General features: G+C 38.9%; 1 protein-coding gene across 1 annotated transcript in view; it reads left to right on the top strand.

Annotated features, from left to right (window-relative positions):
* Window positions 1–15,611, top strand: part of LOC136856972 (uncharacterized) — a 55,361-nt gene extending 39,750 nt beyond the window's left edge. Inside the window, exons 11-13 of the mRNA XM_067135285.2 lie at window positions 5,712–5,771; window positions 10,062–10,295; window positions 14,320–15,611. Of these exons, the coding sequence (XP_066991386.2) occupies window positions 5,712–5,771; window positions 10,062–10,295; window positions 14,320–15,203 (1,178 nt within the window). The 3' untranslated portion in view covers window positions 15,204–15,611. The remainder of the gene's footprint in view (window positions 1–5,711; window positions 5,772–10,061; window positions 10,296–14,319) is intronic.
* The last annotated feature ends 4,103 nt before the right edge of the window (window positions 15,612–19,714 follow it).

Genomic DNA, 19,714 nt, shown 5'->3' with positions numbered 1-19,714 from the left:
TGCAAGCAACTGGGATTGGAAAACGATCGAAGTGGCTAAGAATATTGCCACCATCCAGGGTTAACTTAGGTGCTGAATACATGCAATTAGCAATTGAAGGATGGTCTTCAGATTTTGTATCTGTTCAGCACAAGACCTTGCAGTTCTGAACCCTGCTTGATATTCTCCTAATTCTTTATCCAGTTGTCTTGTTATTTGCCGTTCCAGAATCTTGGAAACGACTTTATACGATGCTGAAAGGGGTGATATGACTTGTATTAGTATTGTTTATATTCCCTCTTGCCGTCCTTTTCATTATGTCTCAAGACTGTTACGCATGCGCGTGGCGTTAAAAAATGTCCGCATACGGATCTACCGGATTTCTCTTCGTAGGTTGGCAGGTATGATATAGTCAGTTTTACTCGTGTCACTCGTTTTGTCTCACTTCCTCTGAATAAGTTGATGTTAGGAAGGGCATATGGTCGTAAAAACTACGAAAATTAGTCTCCCTTCATACTCGACCCGTACAGAAAAGGGATATTGGTATATCGCATTGTCATATGCAATAGTGATACAAAATACCTTAATGATCAGTCGGTTGAGCAGTTGGCCTACCCCACAGTAAACCTCATCACTGCTTTCATTTTAAATTGTCTTTTGCTGCCAACTTCTCTGCTACTGGCATGTCATCATTCTGATGATGTCGTCAAACCTCATCACTGCTTTCATTTTAAATTGTCTTTTGCTGCCAACTTCTCTGCTACTGGCATGTCATCATTCTGATGATGTCATCTTCACTCGTGTCATCAGCCACACAGACATCATTTAGAGTTAAATAAAACTTATAACACGTGAAAGCGGAAAATCCGGGAATGAATGAAAGCCGTTAGCAATTTGGCTAAACATCACAAAAATGAAATATGTATAAATAATTATCTTACAACACTCCTAAACCAAACCAAACTACAGCCCCAACGGGTCTTGGCCTGCCAAGCGACCGCTGCTCAGCTCGAAGGGCTGCAGATTACGAGGTGACGCATGGTGAGTGTGACTAATCTTCTCGGCCGTTATTCCTGGCTCTCTAGACCAGGGTCACCATCTCACCATTAGATAGATAGCTCCTCAATTAAAGGTAGTCCGCAGTCTGAGTGGACGTGGTCGGGAATCGAACCCGGGCCCTCGGAATGAGAGGCAGGCAAGTTGGACCGCGAAACTGGCATCAAACATTAATTACCGGTACGAGAGTTCAAAATCTCAATACTTCACATTGTTTTACAGGGGAAACTTCATCGGTTTCCCGTGAAAACTTCTTTCTGTTCAGCAACTTTGATTAGCCAAACTCTTCGAAAAGTCTAACAACGCCAAGCCAAACGACAATCGACCACATGTAGTTTTTAATTCTCTCATGTAATAAAATAAAGCACAATAGATACAAAAGCACCCGGCATGGTGGCGAAATCCCTTCTTTTACTTAATCTTCCTTTGTAATTTGGTCTCTAGTTCGTAGTCAATTTCTGGAAATCTTGTACCGCGTAAATTAGGCCTACATCGACTTTTAAAGCTTTTGTTGAACTCGAGAATGGTTTCGAAGGTATCAATTCTAAGCAGGCCTCAAATGCATTACATTCAATTCTGCCCCTCGCTAATCCAATCAAATTTGAGAGGAAAAAGAATCGTCAAAACTTCAGAAATTAGTTATTTGTTACCTTGGGCTCAGCTGGAAAGTGCGCTCGCTGCACGTCACTAAGAGTTGGAAATGATATGACCCATTTACATGTAACGTGTGGAAATAAAACTACTGCAGTTTTTTACTTCGAACACGAAAACATAAAATTCCCAGTCTTATATTAGGACCAAAACGCTAACAGGCAATCCCAAAACCTCCCATGGCTTTTTGTATGTAAAGTTCAACATCTGTTCTGGTCTCGATAACAGAATCGTATACGATAAGTAGTTTTAGATTCCTACCTGAAAACCATTACTATACAATGCCTTGAGGAAAGTGCCGAAAACCTGTAAGGCAATACAATTGGAAAAAAGTAAAAATGTAAACATCTAACCCTGGACATAATGTGGACGTTTTATAAATGCGAACATTTGACGAAACTCGTCCAGTCTTCAAGTAGAGCTGTCGAAATGCTCTATATCGCCGTACAGCTGTTGTGGCCACTCTGATTTTTTATTTCCAAGATTCTCTATACAATACCACCCGAATGGGATACTAAGATTGTCCCTTATCCAAGTTCACTGCTGGTCGCTTTTCCAGTACGGTACTTGCTCTAATGATCGCGATGACTTTGTCTTATATCCAAGATACACAAATATGCCAGTTGTCCATTCGTGAGATACAGTTTATTGAAAAACGCTTGATCGAGGATTTAGCGTTGATGGGAGTTAAATTTCTAGAGGGTTGATCCGGGAAATCGTTTCTTCAAGTAACGGATAATGTGGGAGTTTTATAACGTGATTTAATTATGGTGCTCGCGGGACCACGTAATTTGGACGCATGATCCGGGAAAACGTAGGTTCTGGGAACGGATAATAGAGGTTCCACTGTACCAATATAAATGGTCCGTTATGGGACATAAATATTCCAGCTAACTCATTCCTGGTTATCAGCTTTTTGCCCCTGTGTGCTATAGGTGGGCCGGCACAAGGTTGCATTTGACAGTTGTAAGTCATGTTGGCACCACTACAAAAATGAAATGAAGAACGTTACCCGTTAATCAGAATCACCAATCCACTACTTTTTATGTCAGATACAGTTACGCATTTTATTCACGTCAATTATTTTTTAATGTCATATAGTGCTTATAATCTTTTATTTGCTTACACAAACATGAGACTTTAAAAAAAATGTTATAAAGTTTAAGCGAGCCACAAAATAAATACGAACTATTTACAGTCGATTGTTGTTGGCAATATGGGTAGTATAGTGGTGCCATCTATAACTAGCTTGACTACCGCATTGAAGTGTTGCCGTTTTGCCTATCTCCGCTAGCATGTGGTCAGGTGTCATTCGCGCGTTTGTGAAAGTTTTGTTTTCGTTGTGAGATAATTGTGAAATTTTATTTTAACGAATGCAGTGCGATGTCTCGGAAACGGCAACATAGTCATGAAGCGCGGAGTGTCCCTTAATAGTCAGGCATTAGAATTAGTGCGGAGAACTCGCGAGTTTTACGAGAGGGAGAGGAAATTCGTACGCTAGCCGCCTCTCTGTTCCTGCAGATCATGGTGTGGAACGCATATGTCAAACATTAGGGCTTTCAAATCGTATTGTTATTCAGAGAGGTGTTCGCCTCCAAGAACAGAAGTAAAAAGGGACTGGGGTACCGGTACATAGCAGTAGCGGAAACGGGGCTGATAGTAGGGACTTGCTTCACAGCACTCCGGGAAAGAAACGAATTAAGCTATCTCCTGTAACAGGAATTATTTCCAGGCTGGTGTAATACGAAGACACGAGTACGATTATTACAGCTCAAAGTCCCTTCTGTCATTGTTATGGACAATGCACCTTACCACTCCATAGTAATGGACAAGACCGCTACTTCCAGCGCCCGTAAAGAACTGTTAGTAGAATGGCTGCGGTAAAGAAATACCCCAGCGCATATGTGTATAACTAAATTAGTCGACGAAGTAGCGAAGGAACAAGGGCACGAGGTGATGGAGTTGCTACCATACCACTGTCACTTCAACCTCATTGAATTGGTACGGTATGGGGTGAAGTAAAACATTACGTGCGCACTAATAAGTCCTTACTGAAGTGGAAGGACTGTTCGGGAGAGTATTGCTCGAATGGATACGGCTTTGTGGGTGAAGAAAGTTGGCCATGTCGCAAGGTTTATTAATTCGGCAATAGCAACACATGGCATCATCAGACTGTCAGGAGTTGATGATCTGATGACAATGACAACGAAGGCGACGGTAGTGATGGCAGTGATCTGGAGTATATCGAGCCTCTACCTTTGTCAATCAGGTATGAAAATAACGTTTCTGAATTTTCGTAAATTTTATAGATTTTACTTGAAACCTTTTGTGTTAGCACCGGTGTAAATTATTCTAACATTTATTGGTGTATTTAAAGTGAGATTCTTGTCGGCCGATTTCTTCCGTACCTTCTAACATCGCAATAATAAGAACTTCGTAGTATATTTATCTCGTATCATATTGTGTGATGAATAAACGGTGAGTATAAAGTTCGATTTTTGTCGGCGGATTTTATTTGTATTATGTATCATCGCGATGACATTAAAAATATCTCTCCCATGTTTTTAAAAACTCGCGTGTCGTGCAATCAGCTGTTGTTACAGCGGCAACATCGCTTCGTGCGCCACTGCAGTGTGACCAATATTGTGCGCAGCTGTCATGTGCAACCTTACGCCGGCCCACCTTTAAGTTGGGCTCATCAGTTGGTACTTAGCACACCCACAAAGACACACGGCTAGTGCATACCGTGGAGGCCACTGCATAGGCTACTTGGTGCTCCAGCAGTACCAAGTCTCTAGGAGAGACTTTGTCCAATTTTCAAAAATTCATGCCTGCCTGGCCATCTGGTCATTGGTATTATAAATTTTACTCATTTGGACAAATATTTCAGGTTCCCTGTGGGAATCAACATCTGTATCATAAGTGGTTTGTTCTGAGCTGTCAGTGAAGAGATGGCGTGGAATGACATCAGTAGACGAATAAGTTTTGAGTGGTGTCTTTAGAAGTAGGAAAGTTCACAATACAAAGAAAAACTTGGAATTCGGCAACAAATTGTGGTAAATATTAGTTTATAGGAAGGGGAGTTGGGGAATGGAATAACTTACCAAGGGAGATGTTCAGTAAATTTCCAATTTGTTTGAAAAGGCTAGGAAAACAGAGAATCTGTCGACTGCCCTAAATGCAGATCAGTAGTGATGGACCGTAACGACATAGGCACCCTCTAAGGAAAGATGTAATTAATCTCCTTTCAAGAAATAATATCGACGTATGTTATTAGTTTGCAATAAAAGAACTGACCTTGAAGGTTTTCCAATTATGAGATGTAAGTGAAACAAAACGGCGTAAACATCGCACTTCGGTTTGGGGGCCGTGTGCGCGCAGACTTAAGCAAATGGGATTCGTCTTGGGTAGAGCTGCATTTTCATAAGCGCATAGATCGCCTGTCGCGACAACTCGGAAAATCTGCACCCGGCTTATTGTTATTTATATATTCACATGACGGAAAATGCCCATATACAGCACCCGTATTTTATTATTTCGCTTTCACACTGTTTTGTCACCCGCATCCATTGTCATTTTTCCCTTCCCCCTTGAAAAATGATGCATCGAGGTTTTACTGTATAGGCATTCATTTGATGTTATACAGGAAACTACTGAAACTTGTACAATGTCCATTGTCAGCTGCATTCAAAGTGTTTGTGGCTGTAGATAACTTTTTGCACTGTCATAATTTTGTTTCCTTACGTTATTGAAAATGTTTCAGTTCTGGTTATATTTTAATTAACTTGTAATCTTGATTAGTTTATAGATATGTCCTATTTATAGACTTAATATTTTAATTTTTCTCTAATGGATCTAATGATATTGGGTATAGTAAATAAATGCTGATGATTGTCATTTTTGCTTTAAATAGAAAAATGCTATACCACCACACACATTGAAATACTTGGGAAAAATTAAAGGGGTATTTGATTTATTGTTCACTGGGTTTCGTATATTAATTTGCTACATTTTTCCAATTTCAGAGTTCCGTAATGGCAAGTCTCACATCTTGGTGGCTACAGATGTGGCAGCTAGAGGCCTAGGTCAGTGGTTCTTCCCATTTGTAAGCTTAACTTAGCGTGGTTGCAGCTGTGAGTATACCTGGCAGGTTTTGGGATGATGTTGAAGCTCTGTGATAGTAGCTCATGACTCCAGACTGGTTGATGCTGTGCTACTTAACTTGTCTTCTATAAACTGCTGTCTCTGGGAATTCTTCTGTGGGCTTTACCATGTAATTTTAAGAAGGAAATGGGCACCATGTAAGTTCCTCTCCTTATTTGGCTCAGTTTTTAGGTACTTGAAATTTGGTAAAATATGGTTCATTGTCAAGCAATTTAGCCAAGTTAACTGTAAGATATGCTAGCTCTTATTTTTTGTTTGAGCAAGCATTTTACCTGCTTGGTGACTGGTCAGTAAATTTTGTAATGTACTGGAGAATATCTCATGCTCCAGTGTTCAGATTGATTTTTTTTTTTTTTTAAATGACTGCTGTTTAGTTTCCAATCTTCAGCTGCTTTCAGTTATCCCTTGCTTATGTCAAGGCACTACAGTCATAAGCTTTCCAAACTGTTGCTATTGATGGTAGCCATGACCCAACTTTTATATTTTGTCTTTAACATCTTGTGAATCTCTTCGTTCAGCTTAATGCTTTGAAACGTTCTACCATCTCCCATGAATCTTAGTGGTTGATCACTTTTCTAATTTACGAGTATGTTCCTAGAAAATTTTACCTGCAAACACTTTCGAAACGTAGTTTTTCATCTTGGAATTGTATCTTGTAATGTTCCGTTTCGTTGTTGTGTTCCTGGCTACAAACTTTTCTTTGTTTTAGTTGACCACGGCACTGTTGTAGGTCAGTACTAGTATTGGGTAACAAGTTCAGTATTTTGTATGGGCATAGTCTGATGAAATTCAGTAAGTCTACCAGACTGAGGTAGTACCAGATTATTCTATCTGCTCGGAGTGATCAACTGTAGATACAGACCAAGGTGGTGGTGTGGTTATGGTCTAGTACCTCTGAGCTTGAGTTTGGGAAATGTAGGGTTTGAATCCTGCTGTTAGCTGCCCTGAAGGTGATTTTCCATGGTTTCCTAGTTTCACACCAGGCCACCTTGAGGCTAGGCCCACTATCTTTCTCTGCTGCTGCTGAAAACCTTTGTGTTCATGTGATATTAAATCACTGACAAATCAATTTGTTGGGAAATATCTTTCGTATCTCTTATCAGTCAAATGTACTTGTTTACATTGTTTTCATAGTGAGGTACTTGACCAGTGTTTTTTTTTACCAATCTGGGAGAGATTCGCATACTGTTTTTGCCACGCGTCTTCCCTCCAAGGCCAGTTATCAATTGGTTGTGGTACATCTTTGCTAAAATATTGCGAATAATTCATGCAGAAAATAGGTTCATAGGTTACTGTTACTCAGGTTTCACTTGCCTATTTCTACTAGTCAAATCTCATTGGTTCTTTCCTCAGTGTTTCCTTACTAGTAATTTCATAGGCTTGGTTTCATCTGTAAATTTTCTAAAAGCCTTAGTACCTCTGCAAGTTGCGTAAATTTCATTAAAAAACTTGGCATAGACAACTATTTAAGTTTTCCTTTCTTTTTTTCCCATGCATTATAAGTGTTAGGTTGGCTCTAGATAGGAGCTGCATTCTTAGATTTCTTTCCATTCTTCTTCTGTCGTGCAATATTATGAATCTCCATTCTACCATGAAGTAGCACTGGACCAAGGCTTGAAGTCGTTTTCATCATTTGCATCGGAATGACATTCTTTCTCACAAAAGCAGACATTTCGCATCCCAGTCAATGCACGTGGGATGTTAATTGAGAATTCTTGTTTCTGTGGTTCATATTCCACTTAAAAATGCATACTCCTTGTACTCATGAGCTATGGAGCATGACTTTGGCAGGCTTATGCTACTGGCATTTGGTGAAGATAATTTGATTTGTTTATGCCAGAATAAAAATACACCATTCTCCAACTTAAAATTCTGAGGTTTAGTAAGAAAGAAGCCCAAACCTACTTGGTTGGTTTTCCTTTGGGGCAATGGCAGTTCACATTTCCACTCAGTTTGACACTATACAAGTTAAGCAGTGTTTTATGAAAGTGTTTTATAAGGCTACAGCCGTATTCAGCAGTGTATGTAAAGCTTTTCTTCAGTTCTGCACTGTATATATTTCAAACTATTTAAATGGAAAACACACTAAGGTTTGGCAAACTAATTATTTTCAGTTATATCTGAAATTATTCCTTAGAAGTATACTAATTTAATTTTATTGATTTGGAATGTGCAAGACCTTTTCAGGTGTAAAATTACCAGAGTTTTGCCCCTGTGTGGCAGTGCACTTGTCTGATTGCCACCATCTTTCCAAGATGCTTGTGGCTAGTGCTGTTTTATTCGTTACGTTGGAATTAAAAAAAAACCGGATAATTTTAGTTATATACTGTGTTTTCAGTGTTCTGTATATGTAAGTTGTGCATTTAATTCCAGTGTTTATTTATTTTTTTATTTTTTTAAGTCTAGGCAATCAGTCGCTGTCACTAACTGAAATCTATTCAATTCTGAATACGGCTGTTAATTTTTAATGCAAGCAATACACTCATTTCATCTGAGGCCCCAGGGTGTGAAATGTCTCCTGTTGGTACGGTACTGTTACCATGTAAATTTTTGGAATGTACAATATGAATCATCCTTTCCTGCAAGTTGAAAGGACTTACTGGAGCCCACTATATCATTGTGTGTTTATAGTACAACCAAATAATACAAGGGGGAAATGTTATTAATTTTTGTATGTTTATTATTAATATGCATGTTGTTAAATTGCAATATTGGGTGTTGTATGAGCAAGGATAACTTTGGGTGCCCATGAAGTAAGATACGTTGTTGGCTCTTCAGTCTTTGTTATTTTTGAGGGAATTGCTCATGTAAGAAATTTTAATTAAGTATTTTGTTTTATGAAGAAGTTATTTCCATGTGACCAGCTTTGTTGTTCAGGTGATTTTTCAGTTGGACAATCTTGCTTACAGTTAGGGATAAGGAATACTTCCCAAGCCTGTTAACCCGAGAAATCGTAGGGTTCTAATGTCTGATCAAGTATAAGAGTAGGGAATGTTGTTAATTCTTACTAAATATCTCTTTGTGGCCCATCTCAACAAATTTTCTGCGCAGTACTAATGGAGGCTCCGATTTACATTTTTCCCACACCTGTTTGCAGGCTTGCATATATCACTTTTCCCCCATGTTTTATTTGTGTTGTAGAGCTCTTATAGCTTCCAAGCTATATGGAGTCTTGAAATATTGTATTTGCTGCATTTACATAATTCTTGTTCTTGTTGATCAGTCTGGTGTGTTTTGTTTCAGAGGCACATGCAAGATGATAGTGATTTCTTAATGTAACATCTGGCAGTGCCTCTGCTGACTCGCTGGATATGCTCACGTGAAGAGGATGCACTGGTTGTGTCTGGCGAGACTGGCTTCTATTTGTTTTAAGCCAATGCTATTTTAAATATGATGCTACTATCGCAACACCAACACGGATTAAGTTCACTCGAAGCAATATAAGTACATATCCCAATTGGAAAGAAATACCCTCCAGTGCCATTCTACATTTGCTTTGCATTGCTCTTGATCTAATGATTTTTTCATGGCAGATTTTAGGTAACTTGGTTATTGTAATTTTGATAGTTCTATTATCCCTCAACCGATCTAAATTTCATTGAGATCAAATCCTTGTTTAATGGCACTGGTGGTTTATTTTTGTTCGACTGTCTGAGGTAGACTTTATGTTGTAATGTTTAAACAGACGAGTATTTGTCAACAGCTATAATGTACAAGTTTTGTTGTTATGGGATTGATCATAACTTAACCTGTTTCGTGGAAGTTCAAACTACACGCAGCAGATTATTCCATTAAATTTCATCTAGGTTGAAAGTACAGTACAAAATTCAAAAGTCAAACTGTTTGGGGGAAAAAATCAATGTCCTGCAAATGGTTTTCTGGTTAAGGTTTGCTCTAATAGTAAAGTTACTAAAATTGTGGGATATTTCATGGTTTCATTTTGGAATTAGACAAGTACATTTCTCAGACTAGTTGACAATCACTGCTTGTCATTATCCCCATGAATTGTTAACTATTAAAATTTAAGTTGATTTATAATTGAGGTAAGTAAATGTTTGCATAATCTTTCATGCCAACATTCAGGTTTGTATAAAAAAATTACTCTGCTCTATACTTCAGTCATTTGATTGTTTTCGTTAGTGAATGATTTATGAATATACAGCATGTGCATTACATTTTATTTCCTGATTCATCTTCTTGTTTTTGTATAGATGTGGAAGGAATAAAGGTTGTGATCAACTTCGACTACCCCAACTCTTCAGAGGATTACATCCATCGAATTGGACGGACCGGTCGCAGCCAGGAGTGTGGAACATCATATACATTTTTCACTCCTAGCAATAGCCGTCAAGCCAGAGATCTCATATCTGTCTTGCGGGAAGCCAACCAGTTTGTGAATCCTCAACTAGAGGAGCTTGCTAGGCGCCCTGGAGGTGGGGGTAGAGGTAAGTGATCAACATTGTTACTGTTGTTAACCTGGAATTCAAGTTAATCCAAGGTAATTTAAATGGAAGAACATTCCATAGGGTATTATCTACAGTACATTGCATTTTATAAACAGTTTGAGTTTTGATGTCCCTGTTTGGTTGCTCCTTTTGTATACCATCAATGAAATCCAAATTAGAATGAAAGTGTTACAGAGCTTCAATCACTTTTCATAAACGTAATGTAACCTTTTGACTGTATTCACAAGTTTGAATTTGATCCATTCACTAATTCTCGGTGTCTTCGGTCCAATTCATTCCATATCCTCCTCAGGCCCAGCAAAACATTAAGATTTACTAAAGCGTTACTAGTCCATGCTACTAGCAGTGATATCACAATCGCTGTCATTTACATGTTTTTACTTTTGGTTTTCTAAAAATTGTATGTCATATAGGACACATTGGGTCCCAAGGTGATCATATGTTCAAATCACAAAAATATACTTTGTAGCGAAAGCAGTCCTTTATTGATTAGAAAAAAAAAATTAAATGAGAAATTACAATATCTAATAACCAAGCAAATAATAAAACATGAAAATTACTGTTGTAAAATACAGTTTGGTTGAACTCCACACAAATCATTGTCCATTGGCTCATTCTAGTGACAGCTGGATGATTTTACAATTAAAAAAATGAAACCCAAGTAAATAAAATCTCATAAGTACAAATTTCTAAACCAGCAGAATGAAAATTGTCAGTGATGCTTCACTTCTTCAGGGAGGAACTTTACTGAAACCATTGCGCAGGAAAGGCACCAACAAGTGACACTTTGGTAACCTCATAGTTCATGGTACATCTTGAAACAGTTCCTGTTTTGTGCGAAGCAAAGCTGTGCACCACACGTAGGGAAACGTGCAAGAGCATGTACACTGAAGCATCCTGGGTATTTGCACCTGCCATTTCCGGCATGTGCAGAACTTGCTTTTTCTTCGGAGCAGCTGATTGGTGCAGCACAGATGCCAAACATTTTTTGTTGCTGTCGGAGCCTCGGTCATCACCACCATCACTTTCATTATCAGAGTTATCTTGTGGGTCCAGTAGGTGATCTGCAAAACTTTCACGGAATGTGAGGTCCATAACATCCCGCTTCATTTTGTGCAGTGCTGTTTGATCTCACCTTATATTCTATCCAAGATGCTATTGCAAACTCATGAAATACCAGCCTTAAGTCCACTTTCTTGTTTTGGCTCGCATCCTGTAGTAGCTAATGACCCTGTCCAGCAAATCTACTCCACCCATATAAGTATTATAGCTCCTCATTGTTCAGGGTGTTTACAGAGATGTGTTCCTTCTGTTCTTGACCATCGCTGGCAGTCGTTGGGAAGCGTACCTTCTAGACATTATGCCATTAGCACTGGCTTGTTGTCGAACCACTTTACAATGTAGATCTGATCACCTCAAATGACTTTGTCTGTTGACCCTCGTCCTCTTTTCTTAAGGTCTATATAAGATGTCAGTTGTACGTCCTTGTCTATCCGGACTTTCTGAAGAGTTCCTGTGCCCTGACACTTCACTTCTGCATGTAAAACGTCCAGTAGGTGAAGAGATGTGAAGTACCTGTCCATATGTGGTATCCAGGTGGAGATTCATCACACAAATGCATAACTACTTTCCCTCCAATGTCTGTTAAGAATCATTGGGCGTAACTGTGTCGCCTTTTCCTTCGTGGATGAAAAGGTCGAATGGGAAGCAATCCGGTGCTCTTGCTACACAACTACTTCAAGCCACATGGATTCGGTTTTCCACACACAAACCGTCTCATTTTAGTGTGACCCCAAAAGGGCATCATCTGCTCATCTATAGATACTACATTCGCGCATGGGTTTTGAAGGTACCCACTCCTTACGCTTGTAATAAAGAGTACTTGGTTTTCCTTTTTCCTCATCACTGACTGCATCATCGAGCAGTTTCATATTTCTGCTTCTCTTACCATCTATAGCTGTAACTCAGGTCTTTCTTGCCCAGTACGTGAATTCTGGGGTAGCGTAGGTACGACATAACCACATTAACTCCAATAAATATTTTCATTTCCTGTGTGTTGTACTTAAAATGTTACTGGTTTGTAAAAAAAAAAGTATTAGTGCAAGTTCTCATTGATTCAAGTATATAATTTCCTATGTACTTTTCGAAGTACAGTAGAAGTCCGCTATAGCGAGTTCGTCATATGAGAACCCGTTAACTTTTGTCCGTCCCTTCAGAATCCCTATATTAAACTCTGTATTATCCTTCAGTTACAGCAAGAACCCTGTCGCTGCCGCATCCGTTATCACGAGCAATTATGCACGCTCGATTTCTTCCATTGCCGGTATTTATACACTCAGTCATTATACTGCATGCAATCTATCATCTTCGGCACTGTATCGTTTTCTCACTATGCCCACCAGCGAGCTCTCTCTTCGACATTCGAAGGCAATGTCGGAGTAGATTAGTAATACCCGTCGACTCCTTCCGCAAGAAAAATGAAAGGGAGAGAACATGCTTTTGTAATAAATGCGTAAATGTGACCGATAACCGTTAAATCATTAAACGCTGAATGAACAGTCGCTTAATTTTAATGCTAAATACCGCAATTAAGAATTAGATGGGTCTACTCGCCTCAAGATATAGCAGAGTGCGTCGTTGATTACGAGGTTAGTTTATATTATCTCGCGTCCGTTAAATTACGGAAAGGCTATTATCCTGTTAATTTATAGCGAGAAGGTTATAATTTCTCTACTGGCGCTTGAAGTATGTTTTCATCATACATGTAGTAGAGTTAAATTAAGATAGGACACTATTTGAATAACAAAACTGAAATGTACGCCACTGAGTGTGATCAATCATCTTCGGTGCTGCATGGTTTTCGCGCTGTGCATCTGCTAGCTCTCTCGTCAACATTCGAAGGCGATATTGCAGTTGATCAGTAATACCCATCTCTTTTCTCTAAAGAAAATTCGAAATGAAAGAGGATAACACATTTTCATAATAAATGCGTAAATAACGTAGCCGATAGTAGTTAACTCATTAAAAATAAAGGCTGAACTAATTTTAATGGTATACCTTATACTGAAATTAAGTAAGAATGTGATAGACCTCAAGATATGGCAGGGTACATCACTGATTTCAGAGGATAGTTTATATTTTCTCGCATCTAGTTAAATTTTGGAAAGCTATTCCCATATCAATTTTTAGTGAGGTTATTTCTCTACATGCGTTTCAAATAGGTTTTCATGATACATATGCGGTTAGGTGAAGCTGTTTTATCAATAAAACAGAAATGTTTGCCACAGAAGCCTCTGGAGTGATACTGTATATCTCCTAATCCAAGACCTTTTTTTCCTCAGAATCTCGTGAGAAAAATCAAGGGTCGTTTAACATTCGTGGCCTGGTATTAATGAACACCACTGGCAACTACCGCAGTAACCACGCTGTTTCCCACTGTCAACCCTGGTTTCCTGTTTTCACGGCCACTTCCCATTCCTGCGCCTTTCCTGTCTCTTCGCCACCATAAGACCCATTTGTGGCGACCAACATGAAAGAAATTGTAAAAAGATTTACGAAGACCTTTCTGATTAACAGGGTGACAAACTGTCATAGTTTTTATTTAAGGAAAGCTGTTAAAGTTAGTAGATATTAACACTGTTAATTCTCCCACAACCAAATAGTATCTATAAGGTGGAATAAATATTTTTATTTTTTTAATACTTTTAGACATCGATATGTATCATGAGGTAGATTGCTTGCAATATTACACACCCTATTGGATTTACTTTGTCCTTCAATTGAAAACACATCGCTTTGAATCAATTTTATGCATGTGAATGACTTGCCCAGGGGAATCATTTTGCCTGTGTTAATGGGCTTTCATGTTACAGCCCAGTGAAACATTTTGTTGTGAACCTGGGTTGTATTGAGCCAAATGAGTCCATAGAGGTTCATTGTAACGGCTTGACCATGTATCCTGTATTTTGAATGTTGCTATATATCAAATTTTTTGTGTTCGCAGGAGGGCGATGGAATACTGGAGCTTTTGGACGCAACAGAGAAAATGGATATGCCCCTCGTAATTCTGTTGGTCCTAAACAATGGGATTCAAATCGGCCGGTGCCATTCTCAAAACAAGGGATGGGACCAATGGCTATGCCTAATATTAATGGTAACAGGATGATGGGGAAGCCTATGAATCGTGATGATAGCATGTTTGGAAATGCATCAAATCGCAGTGGTGGAATGTTTGGTAATGCTGCGAGCCGAAATGGCAGTTTGACTGGTAATAGTGCAAGTGAAAAGGGTGGTCTCCTTGGAAATGGTCCTGGCCAGAATAATGGGGGTCTTCTTGGGAATGCACCAAACCCAACCAGTGGTCTGCTTGGAAATGGACCCGATCGCAACACATTTGGCCAGAATAATAATATGCTTGGAAATGAACCCAACAGAAATGTTGGCAAGTATGCAAATGCACAGGACAGGAGCAATGGGAAAACCTTTATTAACCCTTTCAATAGGAATGTTCGCTCCTTCAGTAATCCTCAAGATCGAGATACGGGCAACAGAAATAGGGTTTCTCGTTTCTCAGCCTCTGATGAAGGTCGCCTCCAACCGAGTGTTAACACTCAGCAACCTCAACAGCAGATACCTCCTCAATTGGGAAACCGGTTTGGACAGCTGTCGGATGGGTCCAGCATGTTCAGCATGCCACCACCTGCATTGAGCCAAGCTATGCGACAGTTCCTGCAGCAACCACCACCACCTCCTCCTGCAAGCAAGCAACCCTCAGCAATGAAGGATACTTGTTCATTCCAAGGACTAGTTGATAAAAGCAACCAGTCAAATCACCCTGCATTCCTGAATCTTTCTGCATATACTCCAGTTCAAGCTGTTCAAGAATAAGTGTAGGTTAGATCATTCATTCCTATTGTTCTTGTATCAGTATTCTTATTTGTCCTACTGCACCAAATTTCCATTCTTGTAAATATTTATATTTTGTTTAAAAAACATTCAAAATTCTCTTAGTAATATCCTTTCTGTGACTGGAAACTGATTTACATTGGGGATGACTAAGCTTTGTAAACCTTGTGCTGTTTATTTAGTTTTTGTGGTATGAGAGTAGGTATGCAATATGGAACATGATAGAATTGAAGTTGAACTTAACATTGTAATATTAGATCATTTAGTTTTCAACAACCTTTTATTAATTTCAAGCTAGCCCTTTCATAGTAATGAATAAAATCATCCCCAATATCCTTGTTCATGATTTGTGTAAGCAGTAAATGTCCAGTAAAGTGAATATCGCTAAAATGTTGTTCTCATCTTTTTTTTCCCTTCTAAAAATGCATTATACATAACTGAACTTTGTGCAAATCCATTTAGAATATCGTTCATCTTCTCATCCAAATCTTAATTTTGTGGTGTAGAAATTTGTCAGAATTTGCTTATTGAGTGAATGACAGTTTGGAGAAAATGTAATTTTGTGTTTGGTACTTTCATCAGAAACTGGCAGTGCAATTTTAACTAAAGTAGTTCAAAATTGTCAATATCATTCAAACGTTACTTGTTTCATATTTTGTTTTGTGTCTGTATAATTAATAGTGATGTTAATACCAAGTTGTCTTGACTTCATTGAGGTACCTGCATGATTAAACTATATTCATATATAAAATATTACCGTTTTAATGGACTTTAAGGCTTCTCCTGTGCTGCGATCTGTGTGACGACCCTGCAACTAATGTAGATAGTTTATTGCTTCCACCATCAAGTACAGGAAATGTACACTAGGTATAGTCAGTGTTACTAAAAATTATCTATGAACAATATCTCTGCCATAATGCCAGAGTCATTAGAACAATTATTTTCGCTACCTATATTAGGTCAGTTTTTGAAAAACCACATTCTAGATACTCTTCTACACTATAAAATGCCTTTTTCCTTAAAAATTGTGACAGTACCGTGTTAAATGCTCTATTGTCCAATGTTCGAATTGGTAGTGGAAGCTTCCTGTACATCTTAAGCTGTTGCTAACAGTGGCTGTTATTGTTTTTACTAAGCGTGGTGCTAGGAGTATCCAGATCATCCTTATCGTGCCTGTGAACTGTAGATCTTTGTTTAAAATTGGAAAGATTCTCTTCCACATGCATATTTGTAAGAATACATAAAAAGGGCTCACAAAGGAAGTTTTACAGGAGTCTCTTAACTTCTAATCCAGCAATTAGACGGACTGCCTTTTTCTGCCAATAAATACATTATTTGATGTAGAACAGTTGCCTCATAACCTGATCCCATACGGTATATGAGGGTGAAGGAAAGCACGATAGGATGCAAGTAGCATATCCCAACTGATGCTGGTTTTTAGTTTCTGCAACGGATACCGCACCCTGGCTAATCTCTTACAGAGTTCTGATGTATTTCCCAGGTAAGTCTTCTATCTACATGTAGGCCTAATATTTTAACAAAATTATATCAGCCAGTATTTATAGTAGGGCCCACGAGAGTTAAAGTCTGACAGGTGAGCGGCGAAAGCTGTAACTACGAAGTACGCTGCGTTGTCACAGTTACCTCCATTTGCGGCCTACCACCCTTTCGGACAGGCTGAGTGTAGCCTAGGCCTAATGCAATTCATTTACCCTTGACCGGTTCCTAAGCTCATGTTAATAATTCCAGCACAGAACACGACATTATCGATATATACCGCATATAAAAGATTTCATAATCGCTAACAAAACATCACTTTCTGACAATAACCTCAACAAATGCACATGTTATTACAGTATAGAACACTACCCACATTGATAGTTTTTTATTATTTAACGCTGATTGTTAACAGTACCTGTACAATTCAGGAATAAACTACGGTATAATAAACACAATAGGAAGAGGATACTTCATCTAGAAAAATCAGTCAGAATATGATCGACAATAATGGAATTAAGGAGACATTTAGACTTTCCCCCGTGATTGCAGAAAATAGCAATAAAATGTACGGACATGCAATGTACACAAAGTACTGAACCAAAATATTTGTTTTAAAAAAGTACTCGCTGCTCGGCTGACAGCAATCGGTCATCTAGAAGGGGCTCTATCCCATCCACATCCTCTCCTGTACTATCCTGCTCGTCACTGTTATCTCTTTCGAGTAAAAGAATCCTTCCATTAATTTGCTTGTACTCGAATCCAATTTTGTGTAATCTCTGCAGACGTTCTTTCTCCACGAAATAACTTACTCTGTTTCAGAGAGGACAGTAATTTCTTAACAGAGGGATGCTCCCGCCTAAGATAATAATCATACACATGGCGACGAATAGCATCCTGGAATGGATCCATGCTCGCAATATTCGCGCACCCAGGCCTATTTTTACCTGCAGTTATTAATTTCTCTTCTGGGGAAGTGAATTTCTCCTTTGAGACCCTCCAAACAGTACTTTTGCTAATTCCCATGGCTCTGGCAGTACGTTCCTGAACTTTGTTGAAAGGTATTAGAGGAGATCCTGTTTCCTTAATACTGCCTGCTTCCCTTTCAAGGAAATCCCGCACTGACACAATCATTTCTCTTCCCTGGCTTCGAACAGTCGCACCTTGGCCAGTTGTATCTTTTGGTGTTAGCAGCAACAGCTAACACAGTACCACTGAGAGCAAGCCAACCCACGTGGTGATAGCGTCCTAAAACGTTGCAACTCTGATATCGTTGCCATAGCAACAGACTATTTTCGAGCAGCGTTAGTCAACTTTTTCTCGCCGGTGGCGCTAAACTTCAGACTTCAACTCTCGTGGGCCCTACTGTAGTGTGATCCACGGTAAATAGGATGATTTCTCTTTTAGTGACATTAATAGTTTGCGATGAAACCAGTTTTCAGCAATTTTGACGGATGTGCTGACTTTGTTTTTTAGCGTTGATATCGACATTACTATTTAGGAAAGTTGTATCATCAGCATATAGAACTGATGTGCAGGAAATATTACATACTAGGTCATTAATATAGGCCAAAAACAGGAAAGGTCCCAAATCAACTGCTTTTATTGAATAACCCTTTGTAAATCTAAACTGTTGTACAGCAAATTGTTTGAACAAGTACTCGTCGAGTTGTATAAACATAATTTTGCTCAGAATGTTCACTGTTATAGGGCAATATAGGCATCACTTGAAACAAACTGGAAAATCACCTTGCCTAAGCATTAGTAATGGGAAGAAGCAGTTCACCTCTGGGAACTAGTTCATTCACTCTCGCTCCCAACAAAGAACTACTTCAAAATGTGTAATTTTCCCGCCAGAGCACTCTTCAACCGCTGAAGTAGTTCGTCTGCGAACAGGTTCTTTCTCATTCCCTTCACACAAGGCTTCATCGCTTCGCGAGCTTTCCAGAACGAGGAAGTACACAAAGCGGACAACAGGTAGCACGCAGGTGCACTTCTCTGTAACATTCATAAATGCTATAGAGGTGAACGTTCCTATTATCGGTAATGTCAGTTCACACTCCCCCCCGCCCTCACACCCTCAGAAATGTAAGTGTAGGAAAAATATTTCTTTTCAAAGATAATCAAAATTTCTGTTAAATATTGTCGATTTGAAAATGAGATGTTTTAAACGTGGATATGCTATCGCAGGAGAACCCTTTTCTTGGTGGTGATTTCATCCCCTGACTGAAACATAAATTTATAACATCTGAGCGTTGGTCAACCTTTTCCTCGCCGGTGGCGCTAAACGTCAGACTCCAACACACTCGCTCCCAAGAAAGAACTACTTCAAAATGTGTAATTTTCCCACCAGAGCACTCTGCAACCGCTGAAGTAGTTCGTCCGCACACAAGTTCCTTCCCATTCCTTCACACTCGTGAAGTCTTACAGTTCGCGAAGTAGTTCTCGAGACGAGTAAACACTTCACAGTTCGTGGGAGTGAAGTAGTTCCCGAGAACTAGTTCGTTCGCGAACTACCCATCACTACTAAGCATTAAATTTGTTAAAATTGTCTGTGGCATTAATATGTCAATAATGGCTTTGTATTGTTGGAGACACGGGTACTAGTTAAATTCAAATTTGTAACAATACTTCTGACTGCAGAGTTACTTCCACCCACCTAGTCATTATCTAAGTTACGCAGCCAGTCTTACGAAATTGTTTACTTGCATCCCCGTCTGAATTGCTACTGTATTATTCTGATCACATATCCATTAATAAAATACCTATTACACTGGTAAGGTTCTAGGATGAACACATCTTTGTTATTCAAAGTTTGATTAGCACTAATTATGACAGCCCATGCAGTTTTGTCTTTGCACTTTGGATATACCCGTTATTTGCAATTTCCTGTAGTTTTTAAATATTTATCTAAATTATTATTTAGTTTATACTTATAATAGGCTAACATAATGCTACACATTTTACCCAAATCATGCGTAAACCCGTTATTGACT

The sequence above is a fragment of the Anabrus simplex genome, chromosome 1 (genome assembly GCF_040414725.1).
Source record: "Anabrus simplex isolate iqAnaSimp1 chromosome 1, ASM4041472v1, whole genome shotgun sequence".
Taxonomy (NCBI): domain Eukaryota; kingdom Metazoa; phylum Arthropoda; class Insecta; order Orthoptera; family Tettigoniidae; genus Anabrus; species Anabrus simplex.
Note: the sequence above shows the minus strand (reverse complement) of the source record. Positions and strands in the feature narration are given on the sequence as shown.